This window comes from Myxine glutinosa, chromosome 5 (assembly GCF_964187855.1).
Source record: "Myxine glutinosa chromosome 5, kmMyxGlut1.1, whole genome shotgun sequence".
Taxonomy (NCBI): Eukaryota; Metazoa; Chordata; class Myxini; order Myxiniformes; family Myxinidae; genus Myxine; species Myxine glutinosa.
Window position 1 is genome coordinate 43,802,580 of NC_136265.1, and position 18,036 is coordinate 43,820,615.

Genomic DNA, 18,036 nt, shown 5'->3' on the forward strand with positions numbered 1-18,036 from the left:
CAAATGTCACACCATGTGCCGGACCACTCATGACTTGAGTAACGGACAACGTGGTTCCCGTGGGCAGTGAGACGTTCTAAGGTGTCTTTGTAAGCAGGCAAAGTTTCTAGTTCCTTCATGAGTTGACAGTATAGCCGTGCGCCCTTGGCATACTGATGATGGCCTGCAGCGGCAAAGATGTGAAGCATCTTGGTAACAATGCAGGACAGATGCCCATTGTGGTCTGCTGTATGTTGTACCTGGCATACTGATGATGGCCTGCAGCGGCAAAGATGTGAAGCATCTTGGTAACAATGCATGACAGATGCCCATTGTGGTCTGCAAGTCGCTCGGTTCTGATAAAGACCTTGATCACATCTACCATGTGGTGGTACTCCACCCAGAGTGCAGGTGTTCTTCCTCCTTTTGCGAGTCGTTTGAAGGTTTCTTCAAACCTTTGCTCAAACACTGGCACAACTGGGTCTGAGTGTCTGGCTCCCATCTTCCCATCAGCCACCTTCTCCATGAAGGTCTTCATGTCACCACGCTCCTCCTCAGTGAAGGCAAGTTTCATGATGTGTTGATAGATGGCTGCATCGATGAGGAGGTGAACACGGATTGCCTTGTCAAAACATCCTCCATCCATGATGTGGTTGGCTGTCGTACTTCCAGGATAGATCAACTGGATCACATCTAGTAGTCCAGAATCTTCCATGATGTTACCCATTGATCCAAGATAAGACTTCAGCAGGTGAAAACCACCCAACCTTGGAATGACGGGTAGATTTGCCTGCTTTATTATATTCACAGCCTTCAGCCAAATCGGAAGATCAAAGGTCACTATAGCGACCCCAGCGCGCCGTATGCACTCTTTCAGAGTGGTGAAGATGGTGTTGAGGTCATTAGGGTCTCCTTCAATAACTGGGAGGAACTCGATCTGTGTGCTCTGCTTTGCATCATTAGCATGGATTCTCTTCATCCAGCGATTCCAGTTGGAGTGTGGGAACTCAGGATCGTTGGCTTTGATCACCCACCCCGCTGCCCAGAGTGTGTCACCTGGAGTGAGGAGTGGCTGATCATGAGCCAGGGAGGAGGAAAGCTCAGCGAGGGGGAGAAACATGATCGCGTTCGTTCCTATCTGTTTCCTGTTCGTAAATGGAATAATCTTTACTTCAGTTCCTCTCAGGATCTTAGCTTTGTCGAGTGCCTTCAACTTCACCCGGGGGAAAGCTGCTGTTGTCTGTGGATCTGGCAAAGGTGGTGCCGGAGAGGTGACTTCGATCCAACCCATTGAGTGAAAGGGAGTGTTTCCGTGAATAGAGACAATGTTTAAATCTATATTGTCTCCAACAAACTGAGTGACTGCATTGTTTGTTTCCCCAACCTCCATAAAGACCACCTGATCATTACTTGACAATTCACTTTCACTGGCTGGCACTTTGGCTGTCATCACTGATTGATCCTCAAGCGCAGCATCAACCGCAACCTCATCATTGATCTGTTCATCGGTTTCCTCCACAATGGTGTCAAGAGTGCCAGAAGTATCTGGAACATCATCTCCACTCCTACTATTAAGGAAGCAGTATTTGTAGTTTTGTGTCTCCGTGTAAGACTCAGTGTATCCCAGCCGGTGGAACTTGTTGAGCATCCATTTTGACCCAAATCTATGATCAAGTTGTATGGCAAGCCCCATTTGGTGTGGCAATACTCCAGACCGAGGTCGACAGGCCTTAATAAAATTCTGCCCCCAAACGGCAACTCTTTCGTCTGTCTTGACAATCGGTCTCAAGAACATCTGAAGGCTTGCAGGAACAAGTGTCAGCTGACTATCGATGTCAGTCATACTGTGTGTGGTGGGGTATGACTTTGGACCTAAATCAATCAAGGCAATATCATTGGATATGAACTTGAGTGCCGTCTTTATGATCTGAGTCTTCTCATCTCCATGGTCAAGATTAGCATGATGCCCTCGCAGAATATTGTCGGTGCCATCTTTGAGACAGAGTACATCTGCCCTTCTTTCCTGTGTTGTGAAATACAAGGTGTCTTCGTATTTCTCTAGAAGTTTTATCTTTAGCCAATGCTTTGAATAAGAAAGGCTCTTCTCTGGTGACTGATCAAACTCCTGTAGCTTTTCATGGACTTGGTCCATGTTCATTACCCCATGCTCTAATTCTGAGTCTAACCATTCGCAGAATTCAATAAAAACTGCCTCTCGCTCCTCATCAATACTCCTCTGTCCTCTCTTCCTTTTTCCTTCCTCATCAGTCTTGGACAAACTGTCACCTCTCGCAAACATAAGTTTGCATCGCAAATGGTACAGTGTTTCTTCTGCTACCAAGTCGTTGATCCCTTCCAGGCGTCCAGTGACTTCAGTGCCCCAGTCATCCCCGCGACTCCGTGCTGTCTTCAGCAAGCTTGCCTTCAGTGTATCTGCAGTCAAATTATCTGGCACTCTGTATTTCTTTCTAGCTTGTGCTGGATTATTTTTGTAGAGCTGGGCTGGTTGGTTGCAAAGAATGCATACATCCTTATACAGGAGGTCAACTGACTGTGATCTTCTAGAACTGCAGCCAGTTGATGAACTGAACTCACAAGTAGTGCGTCTTCTCTTCAACTTTGATGACTCTTTCTCTGCCTTTGATGCTTGAGCTGACTTCTTGGTGGTTGCAACAAAGTTGTTGTACAGATCATTTTTACACTTCTGGTGGTACCTCAGTTTTCCTTCCTTTTGAGCCTCCTTCATACGTTCCACAACAGTAACATTTTCGACAGTTTCTGCTTGTTTCAATAAAGTTGAGTATCCCTTTGGAGTTGCCTGTATGAGCCTTTCAGCTGGTGTATCCGAGCGTGCACAGATGAAGCAATTGAGCACAGGTGGAGTAACGTCTTCATCCATATTGCTAGACTCCATGTCCTGCAAAGTAGAAAATGAGATATATTTAGAAATTATTTTTCCACAAAGGAGTGTCTGTGGTGAAATATAAATGTTAACAATCAACTCAGAATCATGAAAAACCCTTATTTGACCCCTCATAAGTTACTTAAGGGCCGATTTAAAAAAAAAAAAAATTCTCGAAAATAATTTTTCGGTACCCGAATTCAACAGCTTTTTTTCTGGGTTTCCCACGGGAGTTGACCTTCAACATTTTAACACATGTTATTACACACCTTTACAAACATATTGGTGAAGAAATTTTTTGGTAACAATTTAGTTTACAGATTTTCATGTTTCCCTTACTATAAAGATGCCGATCCCTCTGAAACGACGTGTGGTGAGGCACGGAGAGCGCGCCGTCACGCTAGTAATAATAATAATAAAGCCTAAAAAGTACTCTCTTTTACCATGGTCACTGGTACTACTAGCTTTATACTTATCAGCCATTGTTAATCGTTATTACGGCAAAAAAAAATGTAAAAATGCTCACAAAATGCCTGAGCAGGGCCGCCAAAGCACAACACAACGTGTATGCACAAATCGTTTTTAGCCAATTTACAGAGGCGGTAGTTGGGGGAGGTCAACATATACAAATACAGTACTGTATGATGCAGTACAGTATGCTGCCACCAAAAAGGCCAGATGCATCATGGGAACATGAATGAATCCCTGCACCCGGCCCACAAAATGGTCATTTTCCCGAACGTCCGATTTCCTGTGCGCTCAGTGCGGTATGTTCGAAAAGTCTATTAAACGTTTTTTTTTAAACATCAAACGTTATTAAATGTACTTTTTAAATAAGAATGAATAAATTGGAGAAGATCAACCGTGTGTAGTGAAAGGGGTGACGAGAGATAATGAGCTCGTTAGAGGGGGTAGGGCGATGTGAAGAGGTAGGCAGCTGTCACTCGTGCTCTCGTGCAGGTGTTGAAGAAAAGCCCATGTGAACGAGGTGAAGAAAAGCCCATGTGAACGAGGGGAAGCAAAGCCCATGTGAACGAGGAGAAGCAAAGCCCATGTGAACGAGGAGAAGCAAAGCCCATGTGAACGAGGAGAAGCAAAGCCCATGTGAACGAGGAGAAGCAAAGCCCATGTGAACGAGGAGAAGCAAAGCCCATGTGAACGAGGAGAAGCAAAGCCCATGTGAACGACGAGTGAATTATGTTGTGAATGGGTAATTGAATCTAAAGGTCCGACTTCCTGAATTTAGTGCTTAGCTCTTGGTATGTTCAAAAAAGCCGTGTTCGTGTGAATGGGAATCTGGGAGTGTGTATGTGTGTGTGTGTGTGTGTGTGTGTGTGTGTGTGTGTGTGTGTGTGTGTGTGTGTGTGTGTGTGTGTGTGTGTGTGTGTGTGTGTGTGCACTGTAACTACTACTACCATAAAAATGGCCCCAATTAATCCCATATTGTGCGGTTGGACACAGGAGGTAGTTAGACTGAAGTATTTGACCCACCGGCTGGCCAGGCCTGATGTTGGAATGGAACTGATCTGGGCAGGCATTTGTAATTTGTTCAGGGTGCCGGCGATAACTCGCCTACTCGTCTTCAAAATACACCGCGAGATCTTCAGCATCCACCAACTGATGTGATGCAGCACTTTTCCTGTGAAGCATCAATCCAAGAGATTATAGTCAGGTCATTATTTAAACCTCGATTAGACAGCTAAAACGCAAGTGGACTATCTCTGCTCCATCCTGTCGGACTACGTCTCAGCCCAAGTGGAACATTGTTCTGCAATAGATTCTCCTCTTTCATCCTTTGTCCTGTCCCACTTTCACTTATCCCTGTTTAGACATGTATATTCTCTCATTACTTGCAAAATCGAAGATTTTTCAAGTGTATTGGTCGGTTGCGTTTGTGGTTCTGTCTGTCCGTCTGTCTGTTTGTTTGTCACCGGCCTACAGGTCACAATTTTCAACCGATCTTCACGAAACTTCACCAAATGGTAGAGTTGGTCAAAAGCAAGAAGTCTATTGTTTTTGGGGTCAAAAGGTCAAAAGGTCAACATAGGCCAAAGGTCACCAACTTTGCTAAATTTCTAAAATCCTCAATTTTCATCCGATTGACTTGAAATTTGAAGAGGACTTGCACATCTGGTCACTGAATTCAACCACAAATTATAGTAGAGGTAAACATTGGTCAAAAGGTCAACATAGGCCAAATTTCTAAAATCCTCAATTTTAATCCAATTGACTTGAAATTTGAAGAGAACTTGCACATCTGGTCACTGAATTCAACCACCAAGTATTATTGAGGTCAACATTGGTCAAAAGGTCAACATAGGCCAAATTTCTAAAATCCTCAATTTTAATCCAATTGACTTGAAATTTGAAGAGAACTTGCACATCTGGTCACTGAATTCAACCACCAAGTATTTTTTAGATCAACATTGGTCAAAAGGTCAACATAGGCCAAATTTCTAAAATCCTCAATTTTAATCCAATTGACTTGAAATTTGAAGAGAACTTGCACATCTGGTCACTGAATTCAACCACCAAGTATTTTTTAGATCAACATTGGTCAAAAGGTCAACATAGGCCAAATTTCTAAAATCCTCAATTTTAATCCAATTGACTTGAAATTTGAAGAGAACTTGCACATCTGGTCACTGAATTCAACCACCAAGTATTTTTTAGATCAACATTGGCCAAAAGTTCTACATAGGCCAAATTTCTAAAATCCTCAATTTTCATCCAATTGACTTGAAAATTGAACAGCATTTGCACATTGAGTCACTAAATAGGGAAACTATTTTTGAGGTCAAAAGGTCAACTCAAGGTCAACTTTCCAAAATCATCATTTTTCATCTGAAAAATCATCACTTTTCTTCCTATTGACCCGAGCTTTGATCAAGATTGTCAGTTTTAATCTTGATGAAATGGACAATTTGCTGTATCAATGGAATTTTTTTCCTTTGGGGGGGGGGGGGGGGGGTGGATTTTGCAAGTATCGTGCTCCGCATGACGTCTTCTTGTTTGTTCGTTTTCGAATGTTGAGCTGACCTGCATGGAGTTCCCATATGAGCACTTGTCTCATCAGGCTGGAATCCCCGGTTCCAATTGCATACGCTATCGATTTTGTCCATTCTTTACTCGTGACTTTGCAATTCATGTCGAAGTGCATTGGTGCCTACAAATGTGCTCATCCTGTATCAGATTTAGGTATCAGCTCCTCCTCGAGCTTAGGTCATTTAAACATAAAAAAAATAATAAAAAATAAGTCAACCCATTAAGTAAACGAATATCTGCTTCATTTTCAGCACATCAGCAATCCATTTGAGCCAGAAAATAGATCTAAGTGAGATATAATCAAACGAAAGACCAAAGCATATTGGGATGAGAAATCCAAACCGTTGTCTTGGCGGCGTCGAGGAGCCGTCGATAGGTGGCAAGCACGCCGTCGAGCACCGAGCGCAGCAAAAAGAGCCGCGGAGGCTTGGGCAGTGCGTGGCCGCCCGCTGCATTCATTTCCTGACACAGACGGAAGAGCAGCTGTGCGACGGCCCACGAAGCCTGGCACGGCCATGGTGGGAGGGGAGCACATTAGTCGGTTGGCCTTTTAGTGACATTACAAGTTCACCAGAAGGAACAAGCATCAAAAGCACGACTGTGTAAAGAAGTGATAAATCTTTACATTTGCCTCCAGTATCATAATATTTGTTGAAAGTAAACTACAATGTGCTGCATTTGTTGAAAACCTGAGACGGGAGGCTGATCTTCGAGCAGACAGCGGCACCGGTCTCCGACTCTTCCTGTATCTCCATGTCCTCCCACCTCGGCGTGTTGCCCATAAAGGCACCCGGCGTCGCTTTGCACATCTTCTCTGAGAACTCTGCTATTGCTGACTGCGTTCAGAACAGAGCAGGAGAGCAGTGGCAACGATATATAGGCCGTAGAAACGTAAAGGGAAGTAAAGCAAAAGTGCCGTTTTATTCTGCTTTGTCTTCCTGTGCAATCGTTCACCCAAATACTTATACTTCTGCTTTGATTGCGAGCCTTACAGAATTGTTTCTCATGCGAATGCACACTTAATGACCATGTTTACCTCTGCCACACCACCTGCCCAGGCTTCATAAGCCCAAAGGCTTTGCTCTGCGAGTAAGGCCTGCGCCTCTTGCCACGATCCGTCGCTTGGGCCTTCTTGGCCTCCCCTTCTCGGCTGTGCAGGTTCACTGGGGCCAGACAAGCAGCTCCGTAAAGCTGGGCAGAGAAGCGGTAGGGCACCGAAGGTTCGAGCCAGGAAGAGCGTGACAGCTGATCCTCGCCCGTCTTTGTCTCCCTTTTCAGTTTCTGTTATGCTCGGAAGATCTTTGGCACAGTCGGTAAGCAACCGAAGGCAGCGGAGAGTCTCAGTGTGCAGCTCCTTTATGACATGTGGCGTATCACCATGGATACAGACCCCAGCAGCAGGCACTTGCTAAGCAGAGAGAGAGAAAAAAATAACAGATTTGTAAACGTGTCGATAACGTAAAGAAAAGCTCTTTCATGCGTCCCTTAATCACCTTCCTTCCCTTCGTTCACTTCTTTTTTTTCCTGCCCCTCTTCACACCATCCCATCAACTGCCACGTGCTCCCCCTTTCCCCCCTCCTGTTTGGTTTCCAAGATGCTCCAAGATGATAAAACAGTAAAAGTAGGATAGGCCGACGATTTTCTTTGCATTTGTAATTTATTATTTCACTAACTTCCACTGTGATCTTTTGTCCACGGTCTCTCCCTGGTGCAGGAGCGAGGTAGGTTGCAAGGTCTGCCAAACAATCTCCCAGTCCAGCATTAAGCTCAGTGCAAAAGGCCTGCACCACGGGTGTCACACCAAGGGCCTTCAGCGACAAGCCACAGATCAGCGGTTTGTCGTGCGTCCTGCAGAAAAGTTGGCGGCTTACAAATAAAATAAAATAAAATAAAATAAAATAAAAACACGTGGTATCCTTATTATAATTCACGGACTGCTGTTTGTATGTCGTGCTATTCCTCCTGCAGTTCTGGTCCAATTACACCCAGACTTGCTACATAGGATCAGCACGACCCCAATTAGTGTATAGGGGTGTTTTTACCTTTGCCTGTGGTCTTGGGGGATGGGGGATGCAAATTCTCAATGTAAATGTGTATCGTGCAGCGCCGCCTCCAGGTGGGAGCGGGTATTACAGGTCCCACCCTTTATAGTATACTATTCCTGTCCCCACGCTTTCCAGTGCGGTGAAGTGTTTTGAATTATAAGAAGTAGGAATGTTTTTGCTTTATGCACGTAACCCGGGGTTTTTTTGTTGTTTTTTTTGTCAGGAGTGATTGAGGCAGCTGTCAGTTGCCTATACACCACCCAAATAAAAGTGTCAGAAGAATGTGTTGCATTCTTGGAACAAGATCACCTGCAGGATGGGTACTCTGCTAGTTTGTATAATTAGTCATTCAAATATAGCATAACAGAACAAAAAAAATCCTCCAAACTGTCGAAGATCTTTTTAGAAAATACAATCTGAATAATGTGTATATTTTCAGGACTTACTTGGCCACTTCACCAACTCCGGGTGTGCCAACCCATGCTGCATCCTGTGGAAGGTCATCCCGAGCCTCGGTCCACAGGTATGGTCCGGCGTTTTGCTCCAGAGCAGCACCTCGGTGTTCCACCAAGTTCCCTGGCTCCCCATCCTCAAGGGCCGCCGATTTTACATCTCGGGCCGTTTCTCGTAAAGACTTTTGTGCCGTGGTCACCACCGTGTCCAAGGAAGCTTTTAGTAAGATCTGGCGAGTTTGAAGCATGAGGCGTCAATGACGACCTCTCGGTAGAGCAAAAGAGCAGGGTCTTCCCCCGGCTTACATCATTCAGGGACAATTCACTCAGACACTATAAATGACTGCTTTTTCCAAAAGGAAATGTCTCTGCAGCCATGACTGCAAAGACACAGGAAGCTGGTACAAGCACACAAGGGGCAAAGCAAATTCATCAAGGAAATTCATCAAAGAAATTCCGCCTGAAAATTATTTCCTCTTCATTCATTGGTTCTCGAGTGGACCTGCACTTGACCAAATCATCAAAGAAAGAGACAAAACCAAACAATCATATCGGCTCTTTTGACGTGCTAACACAGATTGGCAGTTACCTCAACACGTTGTGACAATACAGGATGGAGGAACTCGTCCCAGATGAAAAGTGGTTTTCCCAAGAGCCTCTGGCACATGAGCTCCCAGTGCTGCCCTATCCCTCGGCTTCCAAGGAGCTCCCACGCGGCATCGCGGATCGCCGCCAACCCCTTTATGGTTCGCACAAAGCACAGCATGCGGCCGACGCCCTCCTGCACATCCTGTTTGCACCTACAACACAATGCAATGAGGGTAAACGTGTACGTGTAGGATGCTTTAAGGGGGCATTATACCATTGAAGGCAAAAAAAAAACATTTTTTTACAAATATACAAATGCATCAATTAAAATGTTTGTTTCCTAGTATTGTATATACTCGGGCATGCCCGTACTATATCTATATCTAAAATTATATCCCCCCCCCTCTATTTACATGAAATGGTTTGGTCCAAAGCGAACGGCTTGCGAGTGGTGACAATCCCCCCCCTCTATTTACATGCAATGGTTTGGTCCAAAGCGAACGGCTTCCGGAGTTTGGTAAAGAAATCGCCATCGCGTGCACAAACGCGCAGGAAAGCGAATGAATCGCAAATTCGTTTTTATTAGTTGTAAAACATAGTTTAACGCCAACATAGTTTGCAAACGTGAAATAAATGAATACGCTCTCAAATGTGCCATCCGAGGCAGAGTGTGCCCGCCACGTTCGGCACACGCGATAGCTCGCTGCTCTCTGATTGGTTGAATCGTTTTTTGGACATAGCTCGGTAAGTAATTGTCCGATTAATATGAAACCTTGAAAAGGCACATCCTCGGGTCCCCAGCAATATACCTGGCAAGTTAAAAGTATATCGGACCCGTGGTTGTCGAGAAACAGCGGTCACAGACAAACGTACAGACGTACAGACAGACAGACAGAGATTACTGGAATTATAGATAGATGTACCAAGTTTGAACGTAAATGGACTTGTCATAGAGAATATATAAGCTGTAAAGTGGTAATTCATCATTTGTATGCATCTGGTTACCATGGTAACCATGCATAATATAATGCTATGTAATGTATACCAATGTAATGTTCATATATCAAGCAACATGTACATATATAGTTTTGCATATTTTCAATCAAGACATTTTATCAAAAAGTGCATTACTGTGATTCAGTGTTGTTTTTACTGTGTTCAGTGTAATGGGGAGCTTATATCTTCTCTATGACAAGTCCATTTACGTTCAAACTTGGTACATATATACAATACTAGGAAACAAACATTTTAATTGATGCATTTGTATATTTGTAAAAAAATGTTTTTTTTTTGCCTTCAATGGTATAATGCCCCCTTAAAGCAGCGGTTCCCAAATCCAGGTTCGTGATCCGAACGTTTTTTTAAAAACCCTCAAATTCCCGGTTTTTGAGGGGTGGGAGGTTTCACATCGAAAGCGTTTTCTCCAACAATTTTTATCGTAGGCACCGGGACAAAGTAGGTGCAGGCACCACTTGGGTCGCGGCACTAATGTGATTTCAAATTTTGTGTCGTGGACAAAAAAAGTTTGGGACGAATGCTTTAAAGCATCACTGGTAAAGCCAGATGCATTAGCAGCAAGCCCAAATTAGACAACTGTCTTACATGACGAGCAGCGACTTACCAAAGGTATAAAATACATCGATCATAGGACACCACCAAATCAGATTTGAGTACTTAGAGAGAGGGTTATTTTAAGGAAGGAAGTCATGGACTGAGCAGCACCAACTGCCAATTCCAGGACAAATCGTTTGCCTCAGTCACCTTAGGTGGACGGAGGTTATATTTTCACCTGTCTGTCTGTGAGGAGGATATCTCAAAAGGTTGTGGACGGATTCAGACGAAACCTGGTGGACAGGTTGAGTGTGTGATGCGGAAGAATTTATTCGATTTTGGTGAATAACTGGATGAAGATCCAGGTACGAGCATTTTTTAATTTCTATAAGTCATTCTTCACCATTGAGTGATCGGGCCAAAAACGATATATAGCACCATATTGCAAAAAGTAGTGGATGGATTATGACAAAACTTGGTGGATGAGTTGGTTCGGTGACAAGAACAAGGCGATTAGATTTTGGTTCATGTCGGATCCAGATCCGGCCTATCAGTGGGATACAAAACGTAAACAGTTCAGTCTGGCAGAGTATGCGCTCTACCGAGTGCTGTTCTAGTTCTTCCTGTTATTTATTTATGCTCTCTTACCCAATTACAGTAGACAATGAAGAAAGCTGTGATGTGGAATATAGGTAGAATAAGCGTGGGACATGAAGTGATAACAAGCCTCGATTCTGTATACAAAAAAAACAAAAAAAAAACAAGACCAGACTCTGTGGTGTAATGGTTAGAGCGTCCACTCTGAGTCTGGGAGGTCAGTGTTCAAACCCCGGCCAAGTCATACCGAAGACTTTCAAAATGGTAAGTGTCGCTTCCTCGCTTGATGGTGAGCACTTTTAAGTAGATTGAACACGGACAATCAACCATTGCACAGGCTTTGGTGGGCCTCATGGCCTCCCCTGTGTCTAAATTCCTTGCAAGAGAACCAAAGTTAGCTATGACCAGCAACACAGCTGTTGTTGTTGTTGTTATTGTTGTTGTTGTATAGCCCCAGACAGTTCTATCAAACAAGCCCGTGGCACGGAGACAGCCAATCAATCTCGCAGGAGCGCCCAGAGATCCCCCACATCCAGGATGGTGTACCCTTGCCTTCACGAAGTCAGGGCCACGACAGAGTTAGAGAGAGGGAAGGGGGGAGGGGAGGAGCGAGAGAGAGAGAAGAGAGACAGAGAAAAGAAGGGGCCGGTCCATGGAGACCGATCGACACTGACAAATCCGGGCAGCAGGGAAGAATGGGGAAGATTTGGCCCCCGACTTGCATTGGGGGGTGGGGGTGGTATAACCATCACGAGAAGGCGTCCCCGTTAGTTGTACAACACAGATTTTGAAGATGCAGGAGTCATAACACCATTCAGCAATTACTTACGTGTCCACCCAGTGTTGCAGGGTAGATGTCAGGTGAGCCGGACTGATGGTAGCGCACGGGATAGATGGTGCAGGACGGAATTCACGAACGTGGTCTGGCAAGTGCATCACCCAGGTCTCGCTCCAACCAGCCTCTCCCAGCAGATCACCGTCTGCACCACCACCGAACAGCGCATAACCATGGAGAGTGTGATGCGGTCGTGAACAGTATGGGACATAACTTGGGTAAACAAAAGGGCAGTACCACAAGTGCTTTCTCATGCCAATAAATAGTGAGACATACCCAGAACAGGTTGGGAAGCGAGTAAAGATAGCTGTTCAAAAAGCAGGCCACATGGCAGATCAGAATCGGGTGAAGAACTGGCTGGCAAGCTCCAAAAAACCGCATGGACTTGGTACAGTGTACTGGCAATGGATTCCACAAGGGCACACACTTGAGCTTTGATGCTTGTCCCTGTGGTGGAAAAATACAATTTAAAGGAAATCAGTCAGGTGTCTCCTTTTTCTTTTTTAAATATTGTTTGTATGATGTACAGATAGTGGAAAGAAAATGACCCCTCACTGAGCGAAGATTTTGATGCAGCTTGTGGCCAAGTTTCATCAAAATCGTATGTTTGGTTGGCCTCCAAAGCCAGTCACTGACTGGACATCCTCCGTCGTGCAAAGTCCTTCCTTGGCACACCTGAGCTCCTCACCACATACAAGGCTTTCATCCGCAGCTCAATGGAATACTGTTCCCCCCTCTGGGCCGGTGCTCCTACCTCACACCTAGCGGCTTCACGCTGTTGAAACCAAAGATTTCAGAATCATTGGAATCTCCCGTGATGAAGCTAACTCCAAGGGCCTCTCACTCACTCACCGCAGGCAGGTTGGTGGTCTTTCCGTCTTCTACAGACTCCTCTCCGGCCTTGCTCCCCCAGCTCTCTCTGTGCTCTGTCCCCCAAATATTCCTACAGGTCGCACAAGATCTGCCAGCAACCCTCTTATGGTTAAACTGCCAAAATCTAGGCTCTCTGCTCACCTTCACTCTTTCATTCCCCTTTTCTCCCGCCTCTGGAACAAACTCCCCCACTCCCTTCAATCCCACTCCACCCTCCAGGTCTTTAAAACAGCCCTTCACCACCATCTCTTATCTTCCCCCATCCAAAACCTTGATCTTTTCTACCCCCGCTAATTCACCCCAGATCCACTTTTTTGAAATACCAACTTCTTTCCTGGAAGTCCTTGCAGTGTCCATGTGTTTTACACTTCTCCCCCCCACCCCCCCCCCCCCCCCAAGCCCTCTACCTCCCACAGATCTCCCTGCTCTAGCAGAGTCTAGGGACACCAACAGCAGAGTTGAAGGCCTAGGTAGAGGGAGACTTGACCAATCAATGGGTGTGGGGAGGAATGGGGGACAGGAGAGGACACATAGGGTGGACAAGATGGATATAGAAGGAAACTCCAAGGAGGGAAAAGTGGAAATTTGGAAGGAGCAGGGATTGGGGTGGGAGTTAATTTTTTTGTAATTAGTAATTAATTCTTGTAATGTAATAATTAATAATTAAATAGTTAATAATTAAAGTAATTTATATTAATAATGAAATTAATAATTAATAATATTAATATAATATTAATATAAATATTATTAATATTAATAAATAATATTAATATTATTAATAATACTATTAATAAAATTAATAATTAAATTAAAAATGAATTTCTAGTTAATTACTAAATTAATTAAATAGATAATAATTAAATACTTAGTAATAATTTAATTATTAATAAACAATTAAAGTAATAATTAAATTAATAGTTAATTTTAAAATGTAGTTAATAGTAAAAGTTTGGAATAAGGATAATCTGGGATAGTCATGAACAGTTGTCTTGAAGACTTGGAGGGAAGAATGAGATTGAAGATAATGTAAAGTTGGTTCCACAGACGGGGGAAAAAGAGGAACGAATGAGTGGAGGTGAGCAGTGATCCTGAATTTAGGCCTGAAACTGCTAAATCTAAGAAAAAGCTGAAACTTCAGCTTGAAAATTGATTGGACCACGTGTGCTCAACCCCCTGGTTGATGGTGGACCATGTGTGCTCAACCCCCTGGTTGATGGTGGACCATTTGTGCTCTACAAAAACCTGGGGGTGACAAAGCATGGAAAGAGCAGAGGGTTTAAGACCAGAAAAGAGGCAGTGGAGGAAGGAGAGACGACCGGCCTGTCTGCGATGGTGAAGTGATAGGCCCATAGACTCAGCTTCATCGTGGGACATTCCAATAATCTTGAAGGCCTTGGTTTACACTGCGTCAGGCTGAGCAAGATGTAGGGCAGGGGAGCCAGCCCAGAGGGAAGAGCAGTACTCCATCAAGTTGTGGATGAAGGCCTTTTAGATGGGTAGGAGTTCAGGTGTGCCAAGGAAGGACTTTGTATACGACTGAGGATGCCCAGTTGGCAGCTTGCTTTGGAGGCCATTTGGAGGCCATATTTTGAAGTGTAGTTTGCCCAAGAAAGATTAAGGCTGAAAGTGAGACTCAGGAGTTTTAATGACTGAACATCATCAAGAGGATTGTGAAGAAAGTATATGGGGGTGTGGGCGGGAGGGGGGAGGGAATGAGGCTCAGTGACAAAGGCTGCGGAAATTGCTAACGTGTCACAAGGAACTGTCTCAAAGGTGATGTCAGCCAGGCAAAAAGGAGGAGATATGTCATCATCGAAGGACAACAGTGGGCAGAGGTCCATACACGACAGTGGAGGAATGTTGTGGTATGATTACCGTAGTCATCCTTCATCATGTCATCGATGAATGGACATGTGCACGTGTGGTGCCAGTCCAGGTAGCTCTACAGGCCCTAGTTCCTGGTTACAACAGCAAATTGTTCTGGCGATTCCATAATGTTGTGTGGCGCATTTTCCTGGCATGGCCTGGGTCCGATAATTCCATTAGAAGGCAGGGTTGATGTGGAGCGCTACGATACCATCCTGAGCGAGCATTTCTTCCCTGCTTGGAGGGAGTCTTTCAGGATGACAATGCTCCAGTCCACAGGGCCCATATTCATCGGGTGCTTGGAGTAGCATGAAGACAACATTACCCATCTTACATGGCCCTCCCAATCCAATAGAGCATTTGTGGGACACTCTGGGGAGGCCCCTAAGATGGCAGTTTCCACCTCCATCAAACCGACATCAAGTGGACAATGTCCTTGTTGAACAATGGGCCACATTCCTGCAGAACAGTTCCAGACCCTTGTTGATTCCATGTCTTGTGGATACACGTGGTGGCCCAACATCCTACAAAGTGACATTCTGTTGTTTTTTTTTGTTGTCCAATATAAAGACAACAAAAAACGTTTAGCAAGTTTTAAAAGAAGAACTATTCACTATTGTCAAGATGCTCCGTCTTACAGAAGACAAAACTTAACCCTAGTGCTTGGACCCGGGATAAGTTAGTTAGCTTGAAGTGAAACAATTGTCAAAATTTCAAAATACAAAATTACTAATTACCAGTAATGTTTATGGAGACAGCCAGTGTTGTCCGCGATTGGCTAGGAAGCACAATTGCATGACGGCCAATCATGAACAAGGCATGGCTGCTTCTGTAGACATTATTTGGTAATTCAGTGAAGTTGGCCTAGAGGTACGCACACGCCTCGAAGCTGTCTAGCCTGGGTTTGAATCCCGACCCAGCTATAAACTGACATCCCGGTGTTTCAAAGGCAGGGCGATTCATCCATGTGTGGGCCGTCCCTCGGATGCACGTCGAGCGTCCTGTCCGCCAGCATTAGTCGGTGGACGTTAAAGATCCCACGGTGTCCTTCACGAAGAGTAGATGGGCCGTCGCCGGTACCATGAACAAATGCCAAATTGCTGCCCTAACGTACAGAGGGCATTGCATAAGCGGCACATCCACACCCTCATCCATTGACGCTATGCCGCAGCCCTGTGCTGTTTCCAAAAGAAGAAGACGACTGAAGTTACACTGACCGTTCAATGACGCATCTCCTTTCGGCTTACCATGCTGCGTTAGGCTGAGCAGCTGCTGTGCTGCGGCCTTGCGCGCGAGCAGAAAATCAGCGAGGGCCTGGCGAGTGGAACCCTCTTGCAGGAGTAGGCTGGCACACAAAGCCTCGGCCACTGCCACATCTGAGGCAGCTCTCGTACGAAGCATCGCTCGGCTCTCTGCCAGCACCGCTGATCTGCAAAACAACGCTGCAACTTGGAAAAAAAAATTTCATCCAATTCTACACCTTAAGGGTGTCGACCAGAGATGTGCAGAAGTCATGGAGCAGAATTCAACAAGTCGGCAATCTCTGGTACAATCCAGCCTAGCCTTCACTCCCCTCAAAGCCCTCGTTCCTTTGGAAAAATAAATGTTCACAGCTCCAGCACACTCAGTGACTCTTCCTGTAGATCTCACAACTATGCTCCAGCATTATTGTCCTCTCTCGGCTTTTACGTCTCCCTCAAAAGCAGCTGTAATGGCCGGCATGCCTCTCCGCATAAGCTGTTGTCGTCACCAACTAACAACCGCAAGTGAGATAACCACCGATCAGGCGTCGTGCCGGGCCGCAAGAGCGATCTCCCGTGGAATAAAATTAAATAATAAAAGTATTCAAATGTCAAATCAATTCACGATTAATTTGTCCGACATCCCACAATTTCACAAAAGAACCAAAACCCCCTACCGAAAATGCACCGCTGCGGCAGTCTGTCGGGCCAGGATGGGGAAGCGCCTGAGTAAAGGTGTTGCAACAGAGACCATCGGTGAAGGCACCGATCTGGGCTGCAGTTGGCTCAGGATGTGCCGAGAGAGCAGACACAGGCGAGCGGCTTGCAGCGGCCGACCGGCCTCCAACTCGTGCCACAACAGCTCAGGGACTGCCTGGATGAGGAACACTTGTGCCGCAATGCTGTAAAACTGCAACATCTGCAAATCCACGTAAAGGAAACAAACAAAAGGGAGAATGAAAACACTGCACGAGTACGTGCCATCTTGTATACTCACTATTAGGGTTTCAGCTTTCTTCAGAATACGAAGATGGATTTTGGCCCAAAATGCAACATCTCACCAAAATTCCACTCCATGTGATGTGCAAATAGAAATGGCGACATCGTATGTACACCCACGTCTCATCTGCAAATTTCACCGAGAGAAACACACACCGACCTGTGCACCATCTGCTGAAGCGCCCTTGCCACCGTGCGTTGAGCTATCTGGTGCAGAGATGGCGGCACGCATATCCGTGACGGCAGAGAGAAGGCGCCCAGCGGCGTCTCGCATTGCTCCCATCGAGTCGGCGGCTGCGAGTAGATCACGATACCGCTCACCCACGGTCAGGCGCAGTTCTTCTCTCTTCTGCTCCACATCCTGCCGCAGGCGTCGCTCGGCCTCTCGCACCTCGGACACCGGCAACCTTGACAGCAGTGTAGCTGCATCGGTGTCCATGGTGTATCTCCTGGAAATTTATAAACGTCAATTCCTGTGTTTGAAAAAATAGCACGCTCATTACATCAAAGTTGGTATTGCATCTTGAGACCTGGGAGGACTCCGTTCCATCTCCTGAAATCCGCATTTGGAGATATCAACCACACACACACTCAGACGCAGAAACGCAGAAACACACAGACACAGAGACAGAGACAGACACAGACACAGACACATCGGCACAGAGATACACCGACACAGAGACACAGAGACACACCGACACAGAGACACAGAGACACACCGACACAGAGACACACCGACACAGAGACACACCGACACAGAGAGACACACCGACACAGAGAGACACACCGACACAGAGAGACACACCGACACAGAGAGACACACCGACACAGAGAGACACACCGACACAGAGAGACACCGACACAGAGAGACACCGACACAGAGAGACACCGACACAGAGAGACACCGACACAGAGTAGGCTGGCACACAAAGCCTCGGCCACTGCCACATCTGAGGCAGATACCGACACAGAGACACAGAGACAGAGAGACACACCACACACAGAGACACAGACACAGAGACACAGACACAGACACAGACAGACAGACACAGAGACACACCG

The 18,036-nt window shown here is 45.6% G+C and overlaps 1 protein-coding gene across 2 annotated transcripts in view; it reads right to left on the reverse strand.

Moving 5' to 3' along the window:
• Positions 1-18,036, reverse strand: part of COG1 (component of oligomeric golgi complex 1) — a 28,922-nt gene that overhangs the window by 9,488 nt on the left and 1,398 nt on the right. For both annotated transcript variants that reach the window (XM_068117208.2, XM_068117207.2), the window contains 11 exons: positions 17,135-17,423; positions 16,653-16,894; positions 15,982-16,163; positions 12,272-12,442; positions 11,990-12,140; positions 9,014-9,224; positions 8,419-8,654; positions 7,601-7,775; positions 6,963-7,334; positions 6,616-6,762; positions 6,269-6,430 (listed from right to left, as the gene is read on the reverse strand). In XM_068117208.2, coding sequence (XP_067973309.2) covers positions 6,269-6,430; positions 6,616-6,762; positions 6,963-7,334; positions 7,601-7,775; positions 8,419-8,654; positions 9,014-9,224; positions 11,990-12,140; positions 12,272-12,442; positions 15,982-16,163; positions 16,653-16,894; positions 17,135-17,413 — 2,328 coding nt within the window. In that variant the 5' untranslated portion in view covers positions 17,414-17,423. The remainder of the gene's footprint in view (positions 1-6,268; positions 6,431-6,615; positions 6,763-6,962; positions 7,335-7,600; positions 7,776-8,418; positions 8,655-9,013; positions 9,225-11,989; positions 12,141-12,271; positions 12,443-15,981; positions 16,164-16,652; positions 16,895-17,134; positions 17,424-18,036) is intronic.